Raw genomic sequence first — 22,194 nt, 5'->3', positions numbered from 1 at the left:
GAGAGAGACAGAGAGAGAGAGAGAGAGAGAGAGAGAGAGAGAGAGAGAGAGAGAGAGACAGAGACAGAGACAGAGACAGAGAGAGAGAGAGAGAGAGAGAGAGAGAGAGAGAGAGAGAGAGAGAGAGAGAGAGAGAGAGAGAGAGAGAGAGAGAGAGAGAGACAGAGACAGAGAGAGAGAGAGAGAGAGAGAGAGAGAGAGAGAGAGAGAGAGAGAGAGAGAGAGAGGAGAGAGAGAGAGAGAGAGAGACAGAGAGAGAGACAGAGAGAGAGAGAGAGAGAGGAGAGAGAGAGAGAGAGAGAGAGAGAGAGAGAGAGAGAGAGAGATTTAGGGGGGGGGGGGCTGCCAGTAGTTCAAACATTGTATTTACACCTAACAGCCCCTAGCTGCCAGTAGTTCAAACACTAGTTACACCTAAACCAGCTCCTAGCTGCCAGTAGTTCAAACACTAGTTACACCTAAACCAGCCCTAGCTGCCAGTAGTTCAAACACTAGTTACACCTAAACCAGCCCCTAGCTGCCAGTAGTTCAAACACTAGTTACACCTAAACCAGCTCCTAGCTGCCAGTAGTTCAAACACTAGTTACACCTAAACCAGCCCCTAGCTGCCAGTAGTTCAAACACTAGTTACACCTAAACCAGCCCTAGCTGCCAGTAGTTAAAATACTAGTTACACCTAAACCAGCCCTAGCTGCCAGTAGTTCAAACACTAGTTACACCTAAACCAGCTCCTAGCTGCCAGTAGTTCAAACACTAGTTACACCTAAACCAGCCCCTAGCTGCCAGTAGTTCAAACACTAGTTACACCTAAACCAGCCCCTAGCTGCCAGTAGTTCAAACACTAGTTACACCTAAACCAGCTCCTAGCTGCCAGTAGTTCAAACACTAGTTACACCTAAACCAGCCCCTAGCTGCCAGTAGTTCAAACACTAGTTACACCTAAACCAGCCCTAGCTGCCAGTAGTTCAAACACTAGTTACACCTAAACCAGCCCCTGGCTGCCAGTAGTTCAAACACTAGTTACACCTAAACCAGCCCCTAGCTGCCAGTAGTTCAAACACTAGTTACACCTAAACCAGCCCTAGCTGCCAGTAGTTCAAACACTAGTTACACCTAAACCAGCTCCTAGCTGCCAGTAGTTCAAACACTAGTTACACCTAAACCAGCTCCTAGCTGCCAGTAGTTCAAACACTAGTTACACCTAAACCAGCCCCTAGCTGCCAGTAGTTCAAACACTAGTTACACCTAAACCAGCCCCTAGCTGCCAGTAGTTCAAACACTAGTTACACCTAAACCAGCCCCTAGCTGCCAGTAGTTCAAACACTAGTTACACCTAAACCAGCTCCTAGCTGCCAGTAGTTCAAACACTAGTTACACCTAAACCAGCCCCTAGCTGCCAGTAGTTCAAACACTAGTTACACCTAAACCAGCCCCTAGCTGCCAGTAGTTCAAACACTAGTTACACCTAAACCAGCCCCTAGCTGCCAGTAGTTCAAACACTAGTTACACCTAAACCAGCCCCTAGCTGCCAGTAGTTCAAACACTAGTTACACCTAAACCAGCTCCTAGCTGCCAGTAGTTCAAACACTAGTTACACCTAAACCAGCTCCTAGCTGCCAGTAGTTCAAACACTAGTTACACCTAAACCAGCCCCTAGCTGCCAGTAGTTCAAACACTAGTTACACCTAAACCAGCTCCTAGCTGCCAGTAGTTCAAACACTAGTTACACCTAAACCAGCTCCTAGCTGCCAGTAGTTCAAACACTAGTTACACCTAAACCAGCTCCTAGCTGCCAGTAGTTCAAATACTAGTTACACCCAAACCAGCCCCTAGCTGCCAGTAGTTCAAACACTAGTTACACCTAAACCAGCCCCTAGCTGCCAGTAGTTCAAACACTAGTTACACCTAAACCAGCCCCTGGCTGCCAGTAGTTCAAACACTAGTTACACCTAAACCAGCCCATAGCTGCCAGTAGTTCAAACACTAGTTACACCTAAACCAGCCCCTAGCTGCCAGTAGTTAAAATACTAGTTACACCTAAACCAGCCCCTAGCTGCCAGTAGTTCAAACACTAGTTACACCTAAACCAACCCCTAGCTGCCAGTAGTTCAAACACTAGTTACACCTAAACCAGCCCCTAGCTGCCAGTAGTTCAAACACTAGTTACACCTAAACCAGCCCCTAGCTGCCAGTAGTTCAAACACTAGTTACACCTAAACCAGCCCCTAGCTGCTAGTAGTTCAAATACTAGTTACACCTAAACCAGCCCATAGCTGCCAGTAGTTCAAACACTAGTTACACCTAAACCAGCCCCTAGCTGCCAGTAGTTCAAACACTAGTTACACCTAAACCAGCCCCTAGCTGCCAGTAGTTCAAATACTAGTTACACCTAAACCAGCCCCTAGCTGCCAGTAGTTCAAACACTAGTTACACCTAAACCAGCCCCTAGCTGCCAGTAGTTCAAACACTAGTTACACCTAAACCAGCCCCTAGCTGCTAGTAGTTCAAATACTAGTTACACCTAAACCAGCCCATAGCTGCCAGTAGTTCAAACACTAGTTACACCTAAACCAGCCCCTAGCTGCCAGTAGTTAAAATACTAGTTACACCTAAACCAGCCCCTGGCTGCCAGTAGTTCAAACACTAGTTACACCTAAACCAGCCCCTATCTGCTAGTAGTTCAAACACTAGTTACACCTAAACCAGCCCCTAGCTGCCAGTAGTTCAAACACTAGTTACACCTAGTCCTCGGCCCCACCCTATTCACCCTCTACATGCTCCCCCTTGGCTCTGTCATCAGCCGGCATGGAATATCATTCCACTGCTACGCTGATGACACCCAACTATACCTAAAAATAAACCCCACCCCATCCACAGTTCTGCCATCTTCCACGCTGACCACATGCCTGGAGGAGACCAAGGCATGGATGAAGCACAACTTTTTACAGCTAAACAGTTCAAAAACTGAAGCCATTATCATTGGCACCCCACACCAGGTTCGTTCATCCACCATCACCACCATCACCTTTTCCGGCCAAAACATCACCCTGTCACCAACAATAACCAACCTAGGGGTAAAAATGGACCCTCACCTGACCTTTGAGGCACACATAAATCAACTATACAAAAATTCTTTCTACCACCTTAGAAACATCGCCAAACTACGCCCCTCACTCACGCTGTCAGATGCCGAAAAGCTCATCCACGCCTTTGTTTCCTCCAGGCTGGATTACTGCAACGCACTCCTCATCGGGATTCCTAGCAAGAACATCCAAAGGCTACAATGTATCCAAAACAGCGCTGCTAGGATCCTGATGAGAGTGCGGAAATACCACCACATCACCCCCATCCTCAAGTCCCTTCACTGGCTCCCTGTCTCACTCAGGGTTGAATTCAAAGTCTCCCTGCTCACCCACAAATGCATCTACGGAAACGCCCCCCTATACCTCAAAGAACTCATCACCCCTCACTCCTCCTCTCGACATCTCCGCTCTGGCCAGGCAAACCTCCTCCAGCGCCCAAGGACAAATCTATGCACTATGGGAGATCGGGCTTTTTGCTCCTCCGCTCCCAGTCTGTGGAATGCTCTCCCTGACTACCTGAGAGCACCACAGACTGTGGATGTTTTTAAGAAAGGCCTCAAAACCCACCTTTTTAGTAGAGCCTTCTGTTGACCTTTTATCAAATTATTTTTGCTCCACACATTTTATGTTCTTTTACCAATTTATTTTATCAGTTTTATTATTCTATGTTTCTCTGCTATTTTATGTTTTAGTCTTGCCTATTTTTATATTCTTTCTTTCCTTTATTCTCGCTAGCTTTTAAGTCCCTTAACTGTAGCGCTCTGAGAGTTGCCCCGCAACTGTAAAGCGCATTACAAATGAAATCTATTATTATTATTATTATTATTACCTAAACCAGCTCCTAGCTGCCAGTAGTTCAAACACTAGTTACACCTAAACCAGCTCCTAGCTGCCAGTAGTTCAAACACTAGTTGTAAGAGCCGCATTCAAGCCTATTTGTTTTGATTAATTGTGAATCTGTATTAATACATTTCTCTGTTGCAGTGAGTGGGGCGCTTGGCTCAGGTGAATGGGGCGGGGCTGACGCTATAAGCCACAGGTGCGGCGTGTGACGGCTGAGCAGCAGGCAGCAGCAATACTGTCATTGACACGCAACGCAGACGCAACCTTTTTGTTTAGAGATTATTGGGATCTCTTGTTTTGTTACTAAGATTATTAGGATCTCCTGTTTTACTTTTATGTGCGATATTGTTTTCGTATTTTGTTCTTGCTGCCAGTTGCTGGACCATTAAAAGAGCAAAAGGAACAACAAAAACGTGCTGTGGTTTCTGTTCTGCGACTGCGAGTCTGACACTGCTTCCCAACCTACAAGTGGAAGATTCAAATAGGTTATAAGACAAACCTGTTAGGATTTTGGCCACTACATCAAGTCAATGACAAGCTGCGATTGAAGAGCACGGATTATTGGGATCCGAAGGAACGGGCTGAAGCCAAGTCAATGACAAGCTGCGATTGAAGAGCACGGATTATTGGGATCCGAAGGAACGGGCTGAAGCCAAGCCAAATGACAAGCTGCGATTGAAGAGCACGGATTATTGGGACCCGGAACGAAAAAAGAATTGGAGGATCAAACTGGTCCAAATTGGAAACAAATAACCAGGCCCGACGCGCGGCTACAAACAGAGGAAACGCCGGCCTGACGGCTGTAAACAAGCAAGCAAACAAACAATTGAGGTATGTGTTTGCAAAAAACCAACGCCACATGAATAATTATTCGTTTGGAATAAATGCCATTATTATTACTAAACGGACGTTTGCCTCTGATAACGATGTTTATGGACAGTGAATATTTTATTTTGTGCTGGTGACATATCGTGGATAAAGAGAGAAGACAAGGATAATGAAATAACCAGCCACTGTTGAAGACCTTTTGGATTCATTTGTTTGTTTATTCTGAATTAATATGGCGAGTTCAGACGCCCGTTAATGACATGGATGAGGCGCAGCTGCGCGCATCGAGACAAGGAAACGCCGGCCTGGCGTGCGGCTGTAACCAAACTGAGAGACAATGATAATGAAATAACCAGCCACTGTTTCTAAACACGTCGAAGACCTTGTGGATTTATTTATTTGTTTATTCTGAATTAAAATGGCGAGTTCAGATAAGGCAGACCTGCCCGTTAATGACATAATGAGGCGCAGCTGCGCGCATCCAAATAGGATGACAGACGCACGCTCAACGAGGTCGTCTCACTCTTCCTCCCACCACTCCTCCTCTTCCTCCATACGCATCAACGCGGAGGCAGAGAGACGATATTTATTGGCTAAATTTTCTATGTTACAAGAAAAACATGCAATTGAAGAACAGGAACAAATGTTAAAAAAAAAGAGAGAAACATTAAAAAAGAGGAGAGAAACATTAGAATTACAAGGTGAAATAGCAGCCAGCACAGCCAATCCTTCCCAGTGGAAATGGGCGCTGGTATATTCAAAGCCAGATGTTTCAATTCATCCATATGACATAGGTGCTGTTAGGAGCAAGGCAGGAGCACATTACTTGCCCTTTTTTAATGTTAACGATGGTAATGCTCACAGTTGGCCCGATGCTCAGCCAGAGGACATTAATGACCAGCACCAGCCCCAACTAGTGCACAATATTCGACCTGTCATGCCCATGTCACCGACGCCTCTGTACCCTCAGTCTTCGTTTAGGAAGTTCCGGTTCCCGAGGGACCCCCCTGCCCAGTTCCCGTCCTCCACCTCGATGGTCAACCAGCGGCCCCGTCCTTTCACCGACAGCCCTCTGCCACAGGCCTCGCCCCTCACTTCTCCCGCAAAAGCCGGGCCGCAAGAGAAGGACGGAGCCCACCCCTCTGCCCAACGGGAGGCGCCGCAGGTGCATTTCAGACGGGGACTTCCTGTGTCTTGGCCACATGGTTCTGAGGCCATCGCAGCAGCCAATAGGGAGGCGCCTGTTCTCACCACACCGGTCCAGAGTCCCTGTGAGGAAAAATCCAGAAGCCTGGCATCGGAGGGGAAGACCTCAGCAGACATGAAGAGGGCAGAGGACAAGACCCCAGCAGACATGAAGAGGGCAGAGAAGACCCCAGCAGATATGAAGAGGGCAGAGGACAATACCTCAGCAGACATGAAGAGGGCAGAGGACAATACCTCAGCAGACATGAAGAGGGCAGCAGAGGACAAGACCCCAGCAGATATGAAGAGGGCAGAGGACAAGACCCCAGCAGACATGAAGAGGGCAGAGAAGACCCCAGCAGATATGAAGAGGGCAGAGGACAATACCTCAGCAGACATGAAGAGAGCAGAGTTATGTGGTCACATAGGGGCCGGGGATAGCCAAGCAGAGTTATGTGGTCACATAGGGGCCGGGGATAGCCAAGCAGAGTTATGTGGCCGGGGATAGCCAAACAGTACTCAAGTACATTGGTAACGAGCACACTAGGAAGAATGCTCTGATGTTGACCGTCAAAAAGCGCAAAGAGCTTTCCCCAGGTCACAGCCACACCCACTCGAGCAGCCAAAAGGTGAGCACTGAGCTAGGCGCTTTCAGGACCACACTTGGTGGACAGCTCCTCACAGTGGAAGACTTCTCACAGGCAGAGAGGTCAGTCATCACCTATGTTCAAAAGCAATCCTTCCCAGTGGAAATGGCAGTGCTGGAAACCGCTCCATTCAGAGTGCAGAAGAACAGTAAAAACGATCCTATACTGGATGAAGGCCTACCAACCATCTTCTGCGAGAGATCTGACCTCTACGCCAGGACACAAGAATACCTTCTGCTACTCCAAGGAAGACCGAAATGGAGCACAGTGAGAAAAAAAGGAAAAAACTTTAACATTGGAGATATCGTCCTGGTAGTTGACCCAACCGCTCCACGGGGGTCGTGGCCACTAGGCAGAGTACAGGAGACCAAGCCTGATGCAGGAGGTCTGACCCGTGCAGTGAAGCTCCAGACGAAAACATCCAATATTGATAGGCCCATAGCTAAGCTATGCCGCATTCCTGGAGATTGAAGAATAACAGGTCTTCTTTCAACAGCCAAAAAGGGATGTAATGTATATACTTTATTTATTTCACTTAGGTAAATTTACCACAGTGGTGAAGACCAATTCATATAGTCCATAGGATTTAAAAGTTTCCCCTTCAAGTTATATTTAATGAGTTACTATTTAATCTAAAATGAATTATACAGTAGCAACCACCCTCATTATGGCAATATAGTCATTGGTCATGAACCAAGCACAGAGCAAAGAAGCATGTGTTACTGTTTGAGATATATACCTTATATATACTTTCCGGATCGCTAAGATGATTTAGACAATGACACATTCTTAAGAGTCAAACTGTGAACTCAGGGTTGTAAGAGGGTGAGCGACAAAATGCCATTTCAACATCCAGGTCACTTTCTAAATTCATTTGTTGATAGTTTAGCCCCTGTAAGTTGGCCTCACACAGTTTAGCCCCAGCCGCATGGCCTGTAAGTTGGCCTCACACAGTTTAGCCCCAGCCGCATGGCCTGTAAGTTGGCCTCACACAGTTTAGCCCCAGCCGCATGGCCTGTAAGTTGGCCTCACACAGTTTAGCCCCAGCCGCATGGCCTGTAAGTTGGCCTCACACAGTTTAGCCCCAGCCGCATGGCCTGTAAGTTGGCCTCACACAGTTTAGCCCCAGCCGCATGGCCTGTAAGTTGGCCTCACACAGTTTAGCCCCAGCCGCATGGCCTGTAAGTTGGCCTCACACAGTTTAGCCCCAGCCGCATGGCCTGTAAGTTGGCCTCACACAGTTTAGCCCCAGCCGCATGGCCTGTAAGTTGGCCTCACACAGTTTAGCCCCAGCCGCATGGCCTGTAAGTTGGCCTCACACAGTTTAGCCCCAGCCGCATGGCCTGTAAGTTGGCCTCACACAGTTTAGCCCCAGCCGCATGGCCTGTAAGTTGGCCTCACACAGTTTAGCCCCAGCCGCATGGCCTGTAAGTTGGCCTCACACAGTTTAGCCCCAGCCGCATGGCCTGTAAGTTGGCCTCACACAGTTTAGCCCCAGCCGCATGGCCTGTAAGTTGGCCTCACACAGTTCTTCTTTCAACATCAACAAGGGATGTAATGTATATACTATATTTTCTAAATTAATTTGTTGATAGTTTTACGGCTCTTTATTTTGTTTGAGTAATTGATTCCTAGAGAACAATTAGGGGCCGGTATAAGAGCCGCATTCAAGCTTATTTGTTTTGATTAATTGTGAATCTGTATTAATACATTTCTCTGTTGCAGTGAGTGGGGCGCTTGGCTCAGGTGAATGGGGCGGGGCTGACGCTATAAGCCACAGGTGCGGCGTGTGACGGCTGAGCAGCAGGCAGCAGCAATACTGTCATTGACACGCAACGCAGACGCAACCTTTTTGTTTAGAGATTATTGGGATCTCTTGTTTTGTTACTAAGATTATCAGGATCTCCTGTTTTACTTTTATGTGCGATATTGTTTTCGTATTTTGTTCTTGCTGCCAGTTGCTGGACCATTAAAAGAGCAAAAGGAACAACAAAAACGTGCTGTGGTTTCTGTTCTGCGACTGCGAGTCTGACACTGCTTCCCAACCTACAAGTGGAAGATTCAAATAGGTTATAAGACAAACCTGTTAGGATTTTGGCCACTACACTAGTTACACCTAAACCAGCTCCTAGCTGCCAGTAGTTCAAACACTAGTTACACCTAAACCAGCCCCTAGCTGCCAGTAGTTCAAACACTAGTTACACCTAAACCAGCCCCTAGCTGCCAGTAGTTCAAACACTAGTTACACCTAAACCAGCCCCTAGCTGCCAGTAGTTCAAACACTAGTTACACCTAAACCAGCCCCTAGCTGCCAGTAGTTCAAACACTAGTTACACCTAAACCAGCCCCTAGCTGCCAGTAGTTCAAACACTAGTTACACCTAAACCAGCCCCTAGCTGCCAGTAGTTCAAACACTAGTTACACCTAAACCAGCCCCTAGCTGCCAGTAGTTCAAACACTAGTTACACCTAAACCAGCCCCTAGCTGCCAGTAGTTCAAACACTAGTTACACCTAAACCAGCCCCTGGCTGCCAGTAGTTCAAACACTAGTTACACCTAAACCAGCCCCTAGCTGCCAGTAGTTCAAACACTAGTTACACCTAAACCAGCCCCTAGCTGCCAGTAGTTCAAACACTAGTTACACCTAAACCAGCCCCTAGCTGCCAGTAGTTCAAACACTAGTTACACCTAAACCAGCTCCTAGCTGCCAGTAATTCAAATACTGTATTTACACCTAAATCAGCCCCTAGCTGCCAGTAGTTCAAACACTAGTTACACCTAAACCAGCTCCTAGCTGCCAGTAGTTCAAACACTAGTTACACCTAAACCAGCCCCTAGCTGCCAGTAGTTCAAACACTAGTTACACCTAAACCAGCTCCTAGCTGCCAGTAGTTCAAACACTAGTTACACCTAAACCAGCCCTTAGCTGCCAGTAGTTAAATACTAGTTACACCTAAACCAGCTCCTAGCTGCCAGTAGTTCAAACACTAGTTACACCTAAACCAGCTCCTAGCTGCCAGTAGTTCAAATACTGTATTTACACCTAAATCAGCCCCTGGCTGCCAGTAGTTCAAATACTAGTTACACCTAAACCAGCTCCTAGCTGCCAGTAGTTCAAACACTAGTTACACCTAAACCAGCTCCTAGCTGCCAGTAGTTCAAACACTAGTTACACCTAAACCAGCCCCTAGCTGCCAGTAGTTCAAACACTAGTTACACCTAAACCAGCCCCTAGCTGCCAGTAGTTCAAACACTAGTTACACCTAAACCAGCCCCTAGCTGCCAGTAGTTCAAACACTAGTTACACCTAAACCAGCCCCTAGCTGCCAGTAGTTCAAACACTAGTTACACCTAAACCAGCCCCTAGCTGCCAGTAGTTCAAACACTAGTTACACCTAAACCAGCCCCTAGTTGCCAGTAGTTCAAACACTAGTTACACCTAAACCAGCCCCTAGCTGCCAGTAGTTCAAACACTAGTTACACCTAAACCAGCCCCTAGCTGCCAGTAGTTCAAACACTAGTTACACCTAAACCAGCTCCTAACTGCCAGTAGTTCAAACACTAGTTACACCTAAACCAGCCCCTAGCTGCCAGTAGTTCAAACACTAGTTACACCTAAACCAGCCCATAGCTGCCAGTAGTTCAAACACTAGTTACACCTAAACCAGCCCCTAGCTGCCAGTAGTTCAAACACTAGTTACACCTAAACCAGCCCCTAGCTGCCAGTAGTTCAAACACTAGTTACACCTAAACCAGCCCCTAGCTGCCAGTAGTTCAAACACTAGTTACACCTAAACCAGCTCCTAGCTGCCAGTAATTCAAACACTAGTTACACCTAAACCAGCCCCTAGCTGCCAGTAGTTCAAACACTAGTTACACCTAAACCAGCCCCTAGCTGCCAGTAGTTCAAACACTAGTTACACCTAAACCAGCCCCTAGCTGCCAGTAGTTCAAACACTAGTTACACCTAAACCAGCCCCTAGCTGCCAGTAGTTCAAACACTAGTTACACCTAAACCAGCCCCTAGCTGCCAGTAGTTCAAACACTAGTTACACCTAAACCAGCCCCTAGCTGCCAGTAGTTAAAATACTAGTTACACCTAAACCAGCCCCTAGCTGCCAGTAGTTCAAACACTAGTTACACCTAAACCAGCCCCTAGCTGCCAGTAGTTCAAACACTAGTTACACCTAAACCAGCCCCTAGCTGCCAGTAGTTCAAACACTAGTTACACCTAAACCAGCCCCTAGCTGCCAGTAGTTAAAATACTAGTTACACCTAAACCAGCTCCTAGCTGCCAGTAGTTCAAACACTAGTTACACCTAAACCAGCCCCTAGCTGCTAGTAGTTAAAACACTAGTTACACCTAAACCAGCCCCTAGCTGCCAGTAGTTCAAACACTAGTTACACCTAAACCAGCTCCTAGCTGCCAGTAGTTCAAACACTAGTTACACCTAAACCAGCCCATAGCTGCCAGTAGTTCAAACACTAGTTACACCTAAACCAGCCCCTAGCTGCCAGTAGTTCAAACACTAGTTACACCTAAACCAGCCCCTAGCTGCCAGTAGTTCAAACACTAGTTACACCTAAACCAGCCCCTAGCTGCCAGTAGTTCAAACACTAGTTACACCTAAACCAGCTCCTAGCTGCCAGTAATTCAAACACTAGTTACACCTAAACCAGCCCCTAGCTGCCAGTAGTTCAAACACTAGTTACACCTAAACCAGCCCCTAGCTGCCAGTAGTTCAAACACTAGTTACACCTAAACCAGCCCCTAGCTGCCAGTAGTTCAAACACTAGTTACACCTAAACCAGCCCCTAGCTGCCAGTAGTTCAAACACTAGTTACACCTAAACCAGCCCCTAGCTGCCAGTAGTTCAAACACTAGTTACACCTAAACCAGCCCCTAGCTGCCAGTAGTTAAAATACTAGTTACACCTAAACCAGCCCCTAGCTGCCAGTAGTTCAAACACTAGTTACACCTAAACCAGCCCCTAGCTGCCAGTAGTTCAAACACTAGTTACACCTAAACCAGCCCCTAGCTGCCAGTAGTTCAAACACTAGTTACACCTAAACCAGCCCCTAGCTGCCAGTAGTTAAAATACTAGTTACACCTAAACCAGCTCCTAGCTGCCAGTAGTTCAAACACTAGTTACACCTAAACCAGCCCCTAGCTGCTAGTAGTTAAAACACTAGTTACACCTAAACCAGCCCCTAGCTGCCAGTAGTTCAAACACTAGTTACACCTAAACCAGCTCCTAGCTGCCAGTAGTTCAAACACTAGTTACACCTAAACCAGCCCCTAGCTGCCAGTAGTTCAAACACTAGTTACACCTAAACCAGCCCCTAGCTGCCAGTAGTTCAAACACTAGTTACACCTAAACCAGCCCCTAGCTGCCAGTAGTTCAAACACTAGTTACACCTAAACCAGCTCCTAGCTGCCAGTAGTTCAAACACTAGTTACACCTAAACCAGCTCCTAGCTGCCAGTAGTTCAAACACTAGTTACATCTAAACCAGCTCCTAGCTGCCAGTAGTTCAAACACTAGTTACACCTAAACCAGCCCCTAGCTGCCAGTAGTTCAAACACTAGTTACACCTAAACCAGCCCCTAGCTGCCAGTAGTTCAAACACTAGTTACACCTAAACCAGCTCCTAGCTGCCAGTAGTTCAAACACTAGTTACATCTAAACCAGCTCCTAGCTGCCAGTAGTTCAAACACTAGTTACACCTAAACCAGCCCCTAGCTGCCAGTAGTTCAAACACTAGTTACACCTAAACCAGCCCCTAGCTGCCAGTAGTTCAAACACTAGTTACACCTAAACCAGCTCCTAGCTGCCAGTAGTTCAAACACTAGTTACACCTAAACCAGCTCCTAACTGCCAGTAATTCAAACACTAGTTACACCTAAACCAGCCCTTAGCTGCCAGTAGTTCAAACACTAGTTACACCTAAACCAGCTCCTAGCTGCCAGTAGTTCAAACACTAGTTACACCTAAACCAGCTCCTAGCTGCCAGTAGTTCAAACACTAGTTACACCTAAACCAGCCCCTGGCTGCCAGTAGTTCAAACACTAGTTACACCTAAACCAGCCCCTAGCTGCCAGTAGTTCAAACACTAGTTACACCTAAACCAGCCCCTAGCTGCCAGTAGTTCAAACACTAGTTACACCTAAACCAGCTCCTAGCTGCCAGTAGTTCAAACACTAGTTACACCTAAACCAGCCCCTAGCTGCCAGTAATTCAAACACTAGTTACACCTAAACCAGCCCCTAGCTGCCAGTAGTTCAAACACTAGTTACACCTAAACCAGCCCCTAGCTGCCAGTAGTTCAAACACTAGTTACACCTAAACCAGCCCCTAGCTGCCAGTAGTTCAAACACTAGTTACACCTAAACCAGCCCCTAGCTGCCAGTAGTTCAAACACTAGTTACACCTAAACCAGCCCCTGGCTGCCAGTAGTTCAAACACTAGTTACACCTAAACCAGCCCTTAGCTGCCAGTAGTTCAAATACTAGTTACACCTAAACCAGCCCCTGGATGCCAGTAGTTCAAACACTGTATTTACACCTAAACCAGCCCCTGGCTGCCAGTAGTTCAAATACTAGTTACACCTAAACCAGCCCCTAGCTGCCAGTAGTTCAAACACTAGTTACACCTAAACCAGCCCCTAGCTACCAGTAGTTCAAACACTAGTTATACCTAAACCAGCCCCTAGCTGCCAGTAGTTCAAACACTAGTTACACCTAAACCAGCCCCTAGCTGCCAGTAGTTACATTTCGTTCTTGTATCACATTCTGCTCTTAGTGGGATTTGACCTCATGACCTATATATCACTGAAAAGCTTCCGCTACATGCACCTTCACTTGTCCGGCCGCGCCAATTTCCGCCTATGAATATAAGCGAGGGGCGTGACCGTGCTTCTTCCTTCCCTCATCTTTTCACTTTTTGCTATAGGCACACGTCAGCAAAGTGATATTACTAGCTTTAGATTTAGGTTTTTTGTGTAGCTATTTTTGTATTCAAGAATGGCATCAAGTCAAGAGTTTTATTTGTCACGGCATACAAGCATACAGTGAAATGCAGGGGGTCATGCCCGCAGCGATTGTGCAATACAAGTAATAAGAATAGGAATGAGAATAAGACATTTGTGCAATAATACAAGTAATAAGAATAAGACATACCAGGTATAATGTACATAAACTTTAAAGTTTACAAAAAGCATGGTAAGACATGCTAAGGTCCTGCGATAGTGCAATACAATGTTAGCTACGGATGAGGCACTGGGTCTTATGTACACTACTATACAATGCTATACTATACAATCTACACTTATACTATGTGTCCTTATGCTAGCTTGCTATATCCATCTGTTTACTATACAAGAACCACTCTTGTTTAAAAAAAAATAAATGTAAGTGACCTTTTCATTGTGTAAACTGACAGTTGAGTGTGAGCGTGTGCAGCATGTGTGTGTGTGTGTTCATGCTAAAGTGACTGTTAGTGTGTGAGCGTATACAGTGTGTGTGTTGTGTGTGTGCTCATGTGTGCTTGTGTGTGGAGAGTTCAGTGTTCAAGACTCTGATGGCCTGGGGGAAGAAGCTAAGCCGAAGTCTCTCGGTCCTAGTTGCTGGTGTTCGCAGGCGTTTGCCTGACCTCAGCAGCTTGAACAGGCTGTTGTTGGGGTGGTGAGGGTCTTTCATTATTCTGCAGGCTCTGGATTTGCACCTCTTGTTATATAAGACCTGCAGGGGTGGTAGTGCAATACCTGTAGTACGCTCAGCTGAGCGCACCACTCTCTGTAGGGCCTTCTTGTCCTGTGCCGTGCTGTTACCATACCAGGCAGTGATGTTTCCGGTCAAGATGCTCTCTACAGCTCCGGAGTAGAAGGACTGGAGTATCTTCCCCGATACTCTGAACTTCCTTAACTGTCTCAGGTGGTAGAGGCGCTGCTTCGCCTTCTTTACGACTGAGTCTATGTGTGTTGTCCATGTCAGGTCTTCTGAGATGTGGACCCCCAGGTACTTTAAGCTGCTCACCCTGTCTGTCCACGGTAGCCCCGTTTATCCTCAGTGTGTGTCCCCTGCTGTGTTCTCCTAAAATCCACGATCAGCTCCTTGGTTTTACCAATGTTCAGGAGCAGGCTGTTGTCCTGGCACCAGCATTCCAGTACATCAACCTCCTCCCGGTAGGCCTTCTCGTCGTTGTCAGAGATCAGCCCCACCACCACTGTGTCGTCCGCAAACTTCACTATGGAGTTGGAGCTGAACTCTCCGCTTCTGCTTGCTCCCGCCATTCGGTGGTTGTTTTGGGGTGGTTGTCTCCCCGGTATGCCAGCTGACCCCACGGGATTATGGGGGAGAGCCTCCTCCTCAGGGAGTTTCAGAGCCTCCTCAGGGAGTTTTCGGAGCCTCCCCTTCAGTGAGAGAGCCTCCTCTGGGAGTTTTTCAGAGCCTCCTCCTCACGGAGCCTCCTCCTCCGGGAGTTTTCAGAGCATCTTCCTCAGGGGGTCCTCGCGGCGTGCCAGGCGGAGAAGGGCCTTCACCTGTTGTGTCCTGTCTGATGCGCTGGCGGTGTAAAGGGTGGTGTCACAAGTAAACGCCTGGAGAGGTCTCGATGCCACAGGCTCGTTGACCTCACCAGGTCCTCTTTGTCAGGTCCTGGCTCCTGGACTCGGCGGCAGGCCTGCCTTTGAGTGGTCCATGGGGCTGGGACCTCCTCCACGGCCCGCTGCTAAGGCTCCCCCTGCGGGGTCAGGGTTCGGAACCCCGACCCCACGAGACGCCTCGTGGGCAGCGCCAGGGTTCAACAACCCCGACCCCATGAGGTGTGGGAGCAGTAACACAAGCTTATGCTTCGCATACGTTTCCCTGGTAGCGAGCGGGGCGCGCGGTGGGGTAGACGCGGGTCCTTCTGTCCTGTGGTCTACTCGCCTTGTGTGTTTTCTGGGTGCTGTCCCCTTTTTTCGCACAGTCTGTGCCCTCACTAGGAAGGGTGGGGGGGCCCGGACCCTCCCCAGTGTTCTGATGGTTGTAAGGGGACCTCAGCGGGTGCATTTCTCTGGCTCTCTGAGTCCTGCTCCGTTCCTGTGTCGCACTAAGAGCAGAACGTGATACAAGAACGAAATGTAACGAAGGTTATCCTATAACCCTAGTTACATGAGTTCTTGTGAGCGTTCTGCTACTCACTCACTGAGGACTCCTGATTGTCTTCCAAATGAAGGTCAAGACTCCGGAAGGAAGAAGCACGGTCACGCCCCTCGCTTATATTCATAGGCGGAAATGGGCGCGGCCGGACAAGTGAAGGTGCATGTAGCGGAAGCTTTTCAGTGATATATAAGTCATGAGGTCAAATCCCACTAAGAGCAGAACGTGATACAAGAACTCATGTAACTAGGGTTATAGGATAACCTTCGTTCAAACACTGTATTTGCACCTAAACCAGCGGCTAGCTGCCAGTAGTTCAAATAATGTAGTTACACCTAAACCAGCCCCTAGCTGCCAGTAGTTCCTCAAAGGCCACCATGTTGCTTCAGAGATGAAGGAGACTGAACCCAGACGTACCTGTGATTGGTCGAAGTCTCCTCAGCACTGACGAAGGCCTCCTCATGTCAGCCAGGAACTTATAAAGGTCTTCATCACTCAGCCGGTCTCCCTCCTGACACACACATACAATGTAATAACACATAATCAATTTACACAATGACATTGTAATAACACACAATCAATTTACACAATGTAATAACACACTCAATTTACACAATGTAATAACACCCACTCAAGTTACAATGTAAAAACACAATATTAAAACATATTGTAGTTACTGGTATAGACACTTTCTAATTGACAACATAAACATTCTAAATGGACCAAAGTTTACTTACTGTTACAGTGTTTGTTAATATCAGTAGCTGACATAGTGTTCCCCTAGCAACGCAATTCCACTGAAACCACCTACGACAACAGCAGGATGCAGATTATCTCAGTGTGTGTGTGTGTGTGTGTGTGTGTGTGTGTGTGTGTGTGTGTGTGTGTGTGTGTGTGTGTGTGTGTGTGTGTGGAGCAGTAGAGAATGTGATTTTGGGATTTTTCTATAATAGTCGATTTCGACCGCTAAAAATATAATAATTTTTTTTAAATAAATAATAAAGACTAATTTTTAAGTATGTTTGTGTTTAAAATGCACAATAACATGTAATATATAAAATATAAATAATTGTTTGTGCTTCCTGTTCATCCCCTCTTCTGGGGCGCTAGAACCATCGCCCCAGTCAGTGCGCAATGCAGCCAATTGAAAAATTACATAGCAAAATAAATGCACCTAGCAACGTAAATTTTGCCAATCAGCGTCTTCAAATATGATGCCTAAAGGGAGATTAATTGAGCGCCCCAAGCAGAGTCAGTGTGTCAGGGAGTGGGGACTGACATGATGAACACAATGAATGAAATTAAAATGAATGCAGCAAGCAAATGTTGAAAATGTATAAAAAGAAAAACAGCTATATATATCCATGGGATATCACAATACTATCCAAATGTGCACTGGATCAAATGTATGCATTTTATGTTCGGTTCCCGGCGTTCTTTGCCGAATGTCTTCCCCTGCTCTGTCACCCATTCTTCCTCTCTCTCTCTACCGGACTGCCCGGTAGTAAAAACCAATACAAATCTACCAAAAACATAATAAAAACCTTAGAAGGGCCGTTCAAGGGGGGATCTCCCTTCTTAGATGTCGGTGATAGTAGTGTTGCAATAAAACAGGCAATAGGTAATACATTTGTAGTGTGTAATTCGAAATACCAAAGTATTTATATTAGTGCTGTCAGGCGATTAAAAAAATTTATCTAATTAATTACAGGATTTGTAATTAATTAATCTAATTAATCACATTTTAATCGCATAACCATTTTAGGCCTGATATTCATTATTCTATAATCATATTTCAAATTGCATGTGTCCGGATGGCAGAATTCAGTACTGTATCTACAAAACCTTCTGTTTAATCATCTTCCCTTTATTCATTTGCTTAGATTTTTCAGGTCTGGTCAATTTTAGCATGGTGTTATTCACAGTAAAAAAATATATAAATAAAAAATTGAATTAATATTCTCATTTGGTTCATTACAATTTACTCAAGCCTAGTAACAGACACAGTATTTCTGACACTCGGAATACATTCCCTGAGATCCATAGATGTGCCTAGAATCAGATACCAAGAACATGCAAATGGACCATTTAAAAAAAAAATTAATGTTTATTCTACGTTCGTATGGAATTAACGAGATTTAAAAAAAAATCTAAAAAAATGTTTTAGTTAATTTTCATAACGCGATCATTTGCTGTGTAATTACTTAATCTAATTAACGCGATAAACTGCCAGCCCTAATTTATATGCATGCATCTTGGGTTTTATTATAAATTGACCCTCAAAGACTTGAGACTTGACTTGCGTTACAGTACATGTGTGCACGTGCGTGTGTATTCTGACCTGTTTAAAGAAGTTGGTAACAGTGAGGGTTGCTGGTCTGAATCCCGTCAGGCTGCAGGACTCGTCCCCGCTGGTGGTCCTCTCCAGAGAACGCCTCCCCATGATGCTGGAGTTCCTCCTCTCAGACCACGAGCCCTTCCTCTCTGCAGGCCAGAAGCAACACTCAGCACGGGAGCTTAACCTGTTCACTACCACACTACAGACGGTTAACCCTTTCACAACCACACTGCAGACGGTTAATCATTTCACTACCACACTACATACGGTTAACTCTTTCACTACCACACTACAGACGGTTAACCCTTTCACTACCACACTACAGAAGGTTAACCTTTCACTACCACACTACAGACGGTTAACCCTTTCACTACCACACTGCAGGTTAACCTTTTACTACCACACTACAGAGGGTTAACCTTTCACTACAGAAGATGAACCATTTCACTGCCACACTACAGAGGGTTAACCTTTCACTACCACACTACAGAAGATTGACCCTGTCCCTACCCTCTGTAGTGTGTTAGTGAAAGGGTTAAGCTTATGTAGTGTTGTAGTGAAAGGGTTACACTCACTCAATAGTAATCTGACAGGTAGAAGCTGACTTCTAGGCACAATAGCGCCTCTCGGCATTGCACTTTGTTTACATTAGATTCAAATGTATGTCATGTGGGGACAGCCCTGTGCCTCTGACCTGTGAGTCCCATCTCCATCTCTGTGTCTCTCTCCAGGCTGCCGGCGCTGTTGACGATGTTCATGAGGTGGATGGCGGTCCAGGCGAAGGGCATGCGGTACCGGCCCAGGCGCTGACAGAACTGATCTGATTGGCTACGCAGCTTCTCCAGCTTCTCTTTGTTCTGCAGGTTAGGAGAGAAGAAGGTCGACTAACCTGTTAAAGGCGCACGTCGCCATGTGCCGTTTCTAGTTGCTAATTTCTCTTCAGAAATGTGACATAAATTAATTAAATGAAATTAATTAATGCACAGTATGATTAAAGGTACAGTCCCTCTGATCCATTGTGTCCCTAACGTGTTTTATTTGGAGACATGTCAACTCCCAGGAAGGGAGACATACCTTGGCGGCGTCAGACTCTTTGAAGACCATGTAGGGTTCAGCACACTCCCCTATGTCCCCCTGCTGCAGAACCTTCTCCAGCTGGGAACACAAGCAGGAGACGCGTCAGTCACAGACAACATGGACATAAGCAGCAGAATACATGACCTGTTTGGTTATAGAAGAGTAAGGCGACGTGTCCACAGGCAGCTTTTTATGAGTTGCCAGACGCGACAGGAGCGCTCCTTTTCCCAGCGCCGCGCCTCGTGTTTTAGCGCTCTCGGCGGCTAGAGTTTTTGGGCGGAGCGCTCCCAGCGCATAAAGTTGAAAATAGTTCAACTTTTGGAGAGGAGCGCCGCTCATCAAGGTCACTTTTTTCGACCGACCAATCAAAATCGAGCAAGTGGCGGAGCCGCGGGAGTCGCGAGACGCTCTGGAAACGCTCTGAGCATGCATATTTTAGATTTTCAAAGCGGTCCACCTTGAAAAAACTTCGTCTGTGGACACGTCGCCAATGTTCCCCCTAAGGTGCGCGGCTGCGCGCGCGGGGTTTCCGTTCGAATTTTTTTTTGCAGGTCTGAGTGTCCGGTAGATTTCAATCTACCGGACAAATGGGATAAATTCCGGTCAGAGTTTATTGAGCTTAAAAACAATTGATAGGCCTATATAAAGAATGACATCATCAAGGCATTTATAATATTTTAACTTAAAACTAGACTACTTTTGCGTATATACAGTCATTAATATATTCCAAATAAAATAAGTCCCTCGAGACTGCGTGCTGCTGCCGACTTGAGGTGTCGGTGGGCAGTCTGCCCGACCTTAATAAACAGCAGTCTGTTATAATCACATTTTTATGAGCTAACGAATTCCGTTATATTGGACATTTGTATTAATTATATCAAGTGAAGAACTGAGAAATTTGGCAGAGAGACGGCAACATTATCGTGGGTTTGCGCCGTGATGTATATCTCCACCTCCCAACGACTTGGTGCTGCTGCTCATAATGTCCGGTGAAAATAATTCCCTCTAAGCACAATTTGATTATTTGAATTGTATTAAAATAGGCTAAAATTAAATAGCCTATGCGATGAACGAAACAATCATTACATTTGTCGTTGCTTCACCAAGCAGCCGGTCAATGACATCCTGTGTCAGCGAGCTGGCAGCTGATATTGATTGATTGATTGATTTTTATTGTGGAGTAAAAGACAGCATCCAAGGGATAAAAACATGAGAAAGTGCAAGCACTTATTTCCATCATGGTCCCTGATTTTGGACATGGACAGACATCATAAAACATAGAGCATCATAATAAAACATACTAAAACAGAGCATCATAATAAAAACATAGAGCATCATAATAAAACATAGAGCATCATAATAAAACATAGAGCATCATAATAAAACAAAGATCATCATAATAAAAAACAGAATAAAACATAATAGCAACCCCATACAAAAAAAGCACTTCCTACCCTCTCCTTCCTATGGCTATTCTATACTTCACTGGCTAGCCATTTCTTTGTGGCACGTCTAAAACTTCCCCCCTCTTCGATGTTTTTCAGGGCCACTGGAAGCTTGTTCCACTCCAGTGCTGCAGAATATAAAAATGTATTTGTGCCCATTAGGGAGTTAAATCTTGGCAGAATAAAATCCGTACTGCTCCTTCTAGTGGAGTATGAATGATTGTCACGGAATCGATTAAAATAATTAATCGATTACTGCTCCATACGTGAAGCATGGAGCAGGAGCAGACAGAGCAGAGCAGCGGTGTCAGCAGCGCCCCCACCCAACAGCTGAATTGCCAATGGCTGAATTGGAGTACTGCACCCTGCCAAGCCATGCTTCACGTAAATATATCAGCTGCCAGCTCGCTGACACAGGATGTCATTGACCGGCTGCTTGGTGAAGCAACGACAAATGTAATGATTGTTTCGTTCATCGCATAGGCTATTTAATTTTAGCCTATTTTAATACAATTCAAATAATCTAATTGTGTTTAGAGGGAATTATTTTCACCGGACATTATGACCGGAGAGATTAGATATGTCGGACTTCACCAGATTTTGCCAGTCAAATACCGGTAATTACCGGCTAACGGAAACGCCGCGCGCGCACATGGCAAGACGCTCCCGCGCACATCTGAAATCTGTCGCGCACAGAAACGTTTGTGTAAAATATGCCTGTAGTTAAATTGACTGGCGCATTGCACCGAATACTACGGTAACCTGTTGCGTGTGACGTTACCAAGAGAAGCCCCGCTTTCAGTGCCTTGTGAGCGGCGCTACTGCGCGCTCACACAGACACACACAACAGATGAGGAAGTCCACAGATCCGACCAGCATTGCTGGCTCCTCACAATGCAAACGCAAAAATGTACATTACAGATGAACTGCGTGCAAAGCTTGACCATATGTTTCTGTGTCTAATAAAGGTGTTGGCGATCTCAAAGCTCACATGGACACAGAAAAACATTACAAACAAAGCAGTGCGAGGCGAGAGTTTGATGGCAAAGTTGACCGAATTGATTGAAGAATGCAGCTATACAGAGAGAGAGAGAAAATAATTGAAAACTATTTTGATGCCTCAAAAATGATGTTTTGGTTTGATAAGATGCTTATGATACAATCATTCTAAGGATTATGTGTGTAATAAATTAGTTTAGTACACTAATTGCAACAAATCTGAAACTGCATAGTGCACTTTTAAATTAGTATCTTTGTGAGGTTACTGTTTTATCATTTACATTACATTGAACAGATACAAAGATATATTTTTTAAAGCTGGATTTTCTAATACAGAAGAGGTATTATTTAGAACATTACTTCATACTTTTCTTGTTATTTATTTTGTCCAGTAAGACTTGAAAATATATATTTTGTCATAGGTTGATTTAGTTATTTTCTTGAGATTTGTCAGATAGATTACTTTAGGCATAATACAGTAATGTTGAGTAACTTTGGTTATAGAGAGATATTATTTTGTTATATAAAATAATATAAACTAATTGTATATCCATACAGAGGAGGCATACTTTAAATATATTATAATGATAAGGCATCTTTGAGTACAC

At 45.6% G+C, this 22,194-nt stretch overlaps 1 protein-coding gene across 4 annotated transcripts in view; it reads right to left on the bottom strand.

Moving 5' to 3' along the window:
- Nucleotides 1–22,194, bottom strand: part of dock7 (dedicator of cytokinesis 7) — a 303,680-nt gene that overhangs the window by 243,026 nt on the left and 38,460 nt on the right. For all 4 annotated transcript variants that reach the window (XM_084309449.1, XM_084309450.1, XM_084309451.1 and 1 more), the window contains exons 10-13: nt 19,140–19,220; nt 18,760–18,922; nt 18,069–18,211; nt 16,145–16,238 (exon numbers count right to left, since the gene is read on the bottom strand). In XM_084309449.1, coding sequence (XP_084165575.1) covers nt 16,145–16,238; nt 18,069–18,211; nt 18,760–18,922; nt 19,140–19,220 — 481 coding nt within the window. The remainder of the gene's footprint in view (nt 1–16,144; nt 16,239–18,068; nt 18,212–18,759; nt 18,923–19,139; nt 19,221–22,194) is intronic.

Source organism: Notolepis coatsorum (genome assembly GCF_963971535.1).
Source record: "Notolepis coatsorum genome assembly, chromosome: 3".
In the NCBI taxonomy this organism is placed as follows: domain Eukaryota; kingdom Metazoa; phylum Chordata; class Actinopteri; order Aulopiformes; family Paralepididae; genus Notolepis; species Notolepis coatsorum.
Note: the sequence above shows the minus strand (reverse complement) of the source record. Positions and strands in the feature narration are given on the sequence as shown.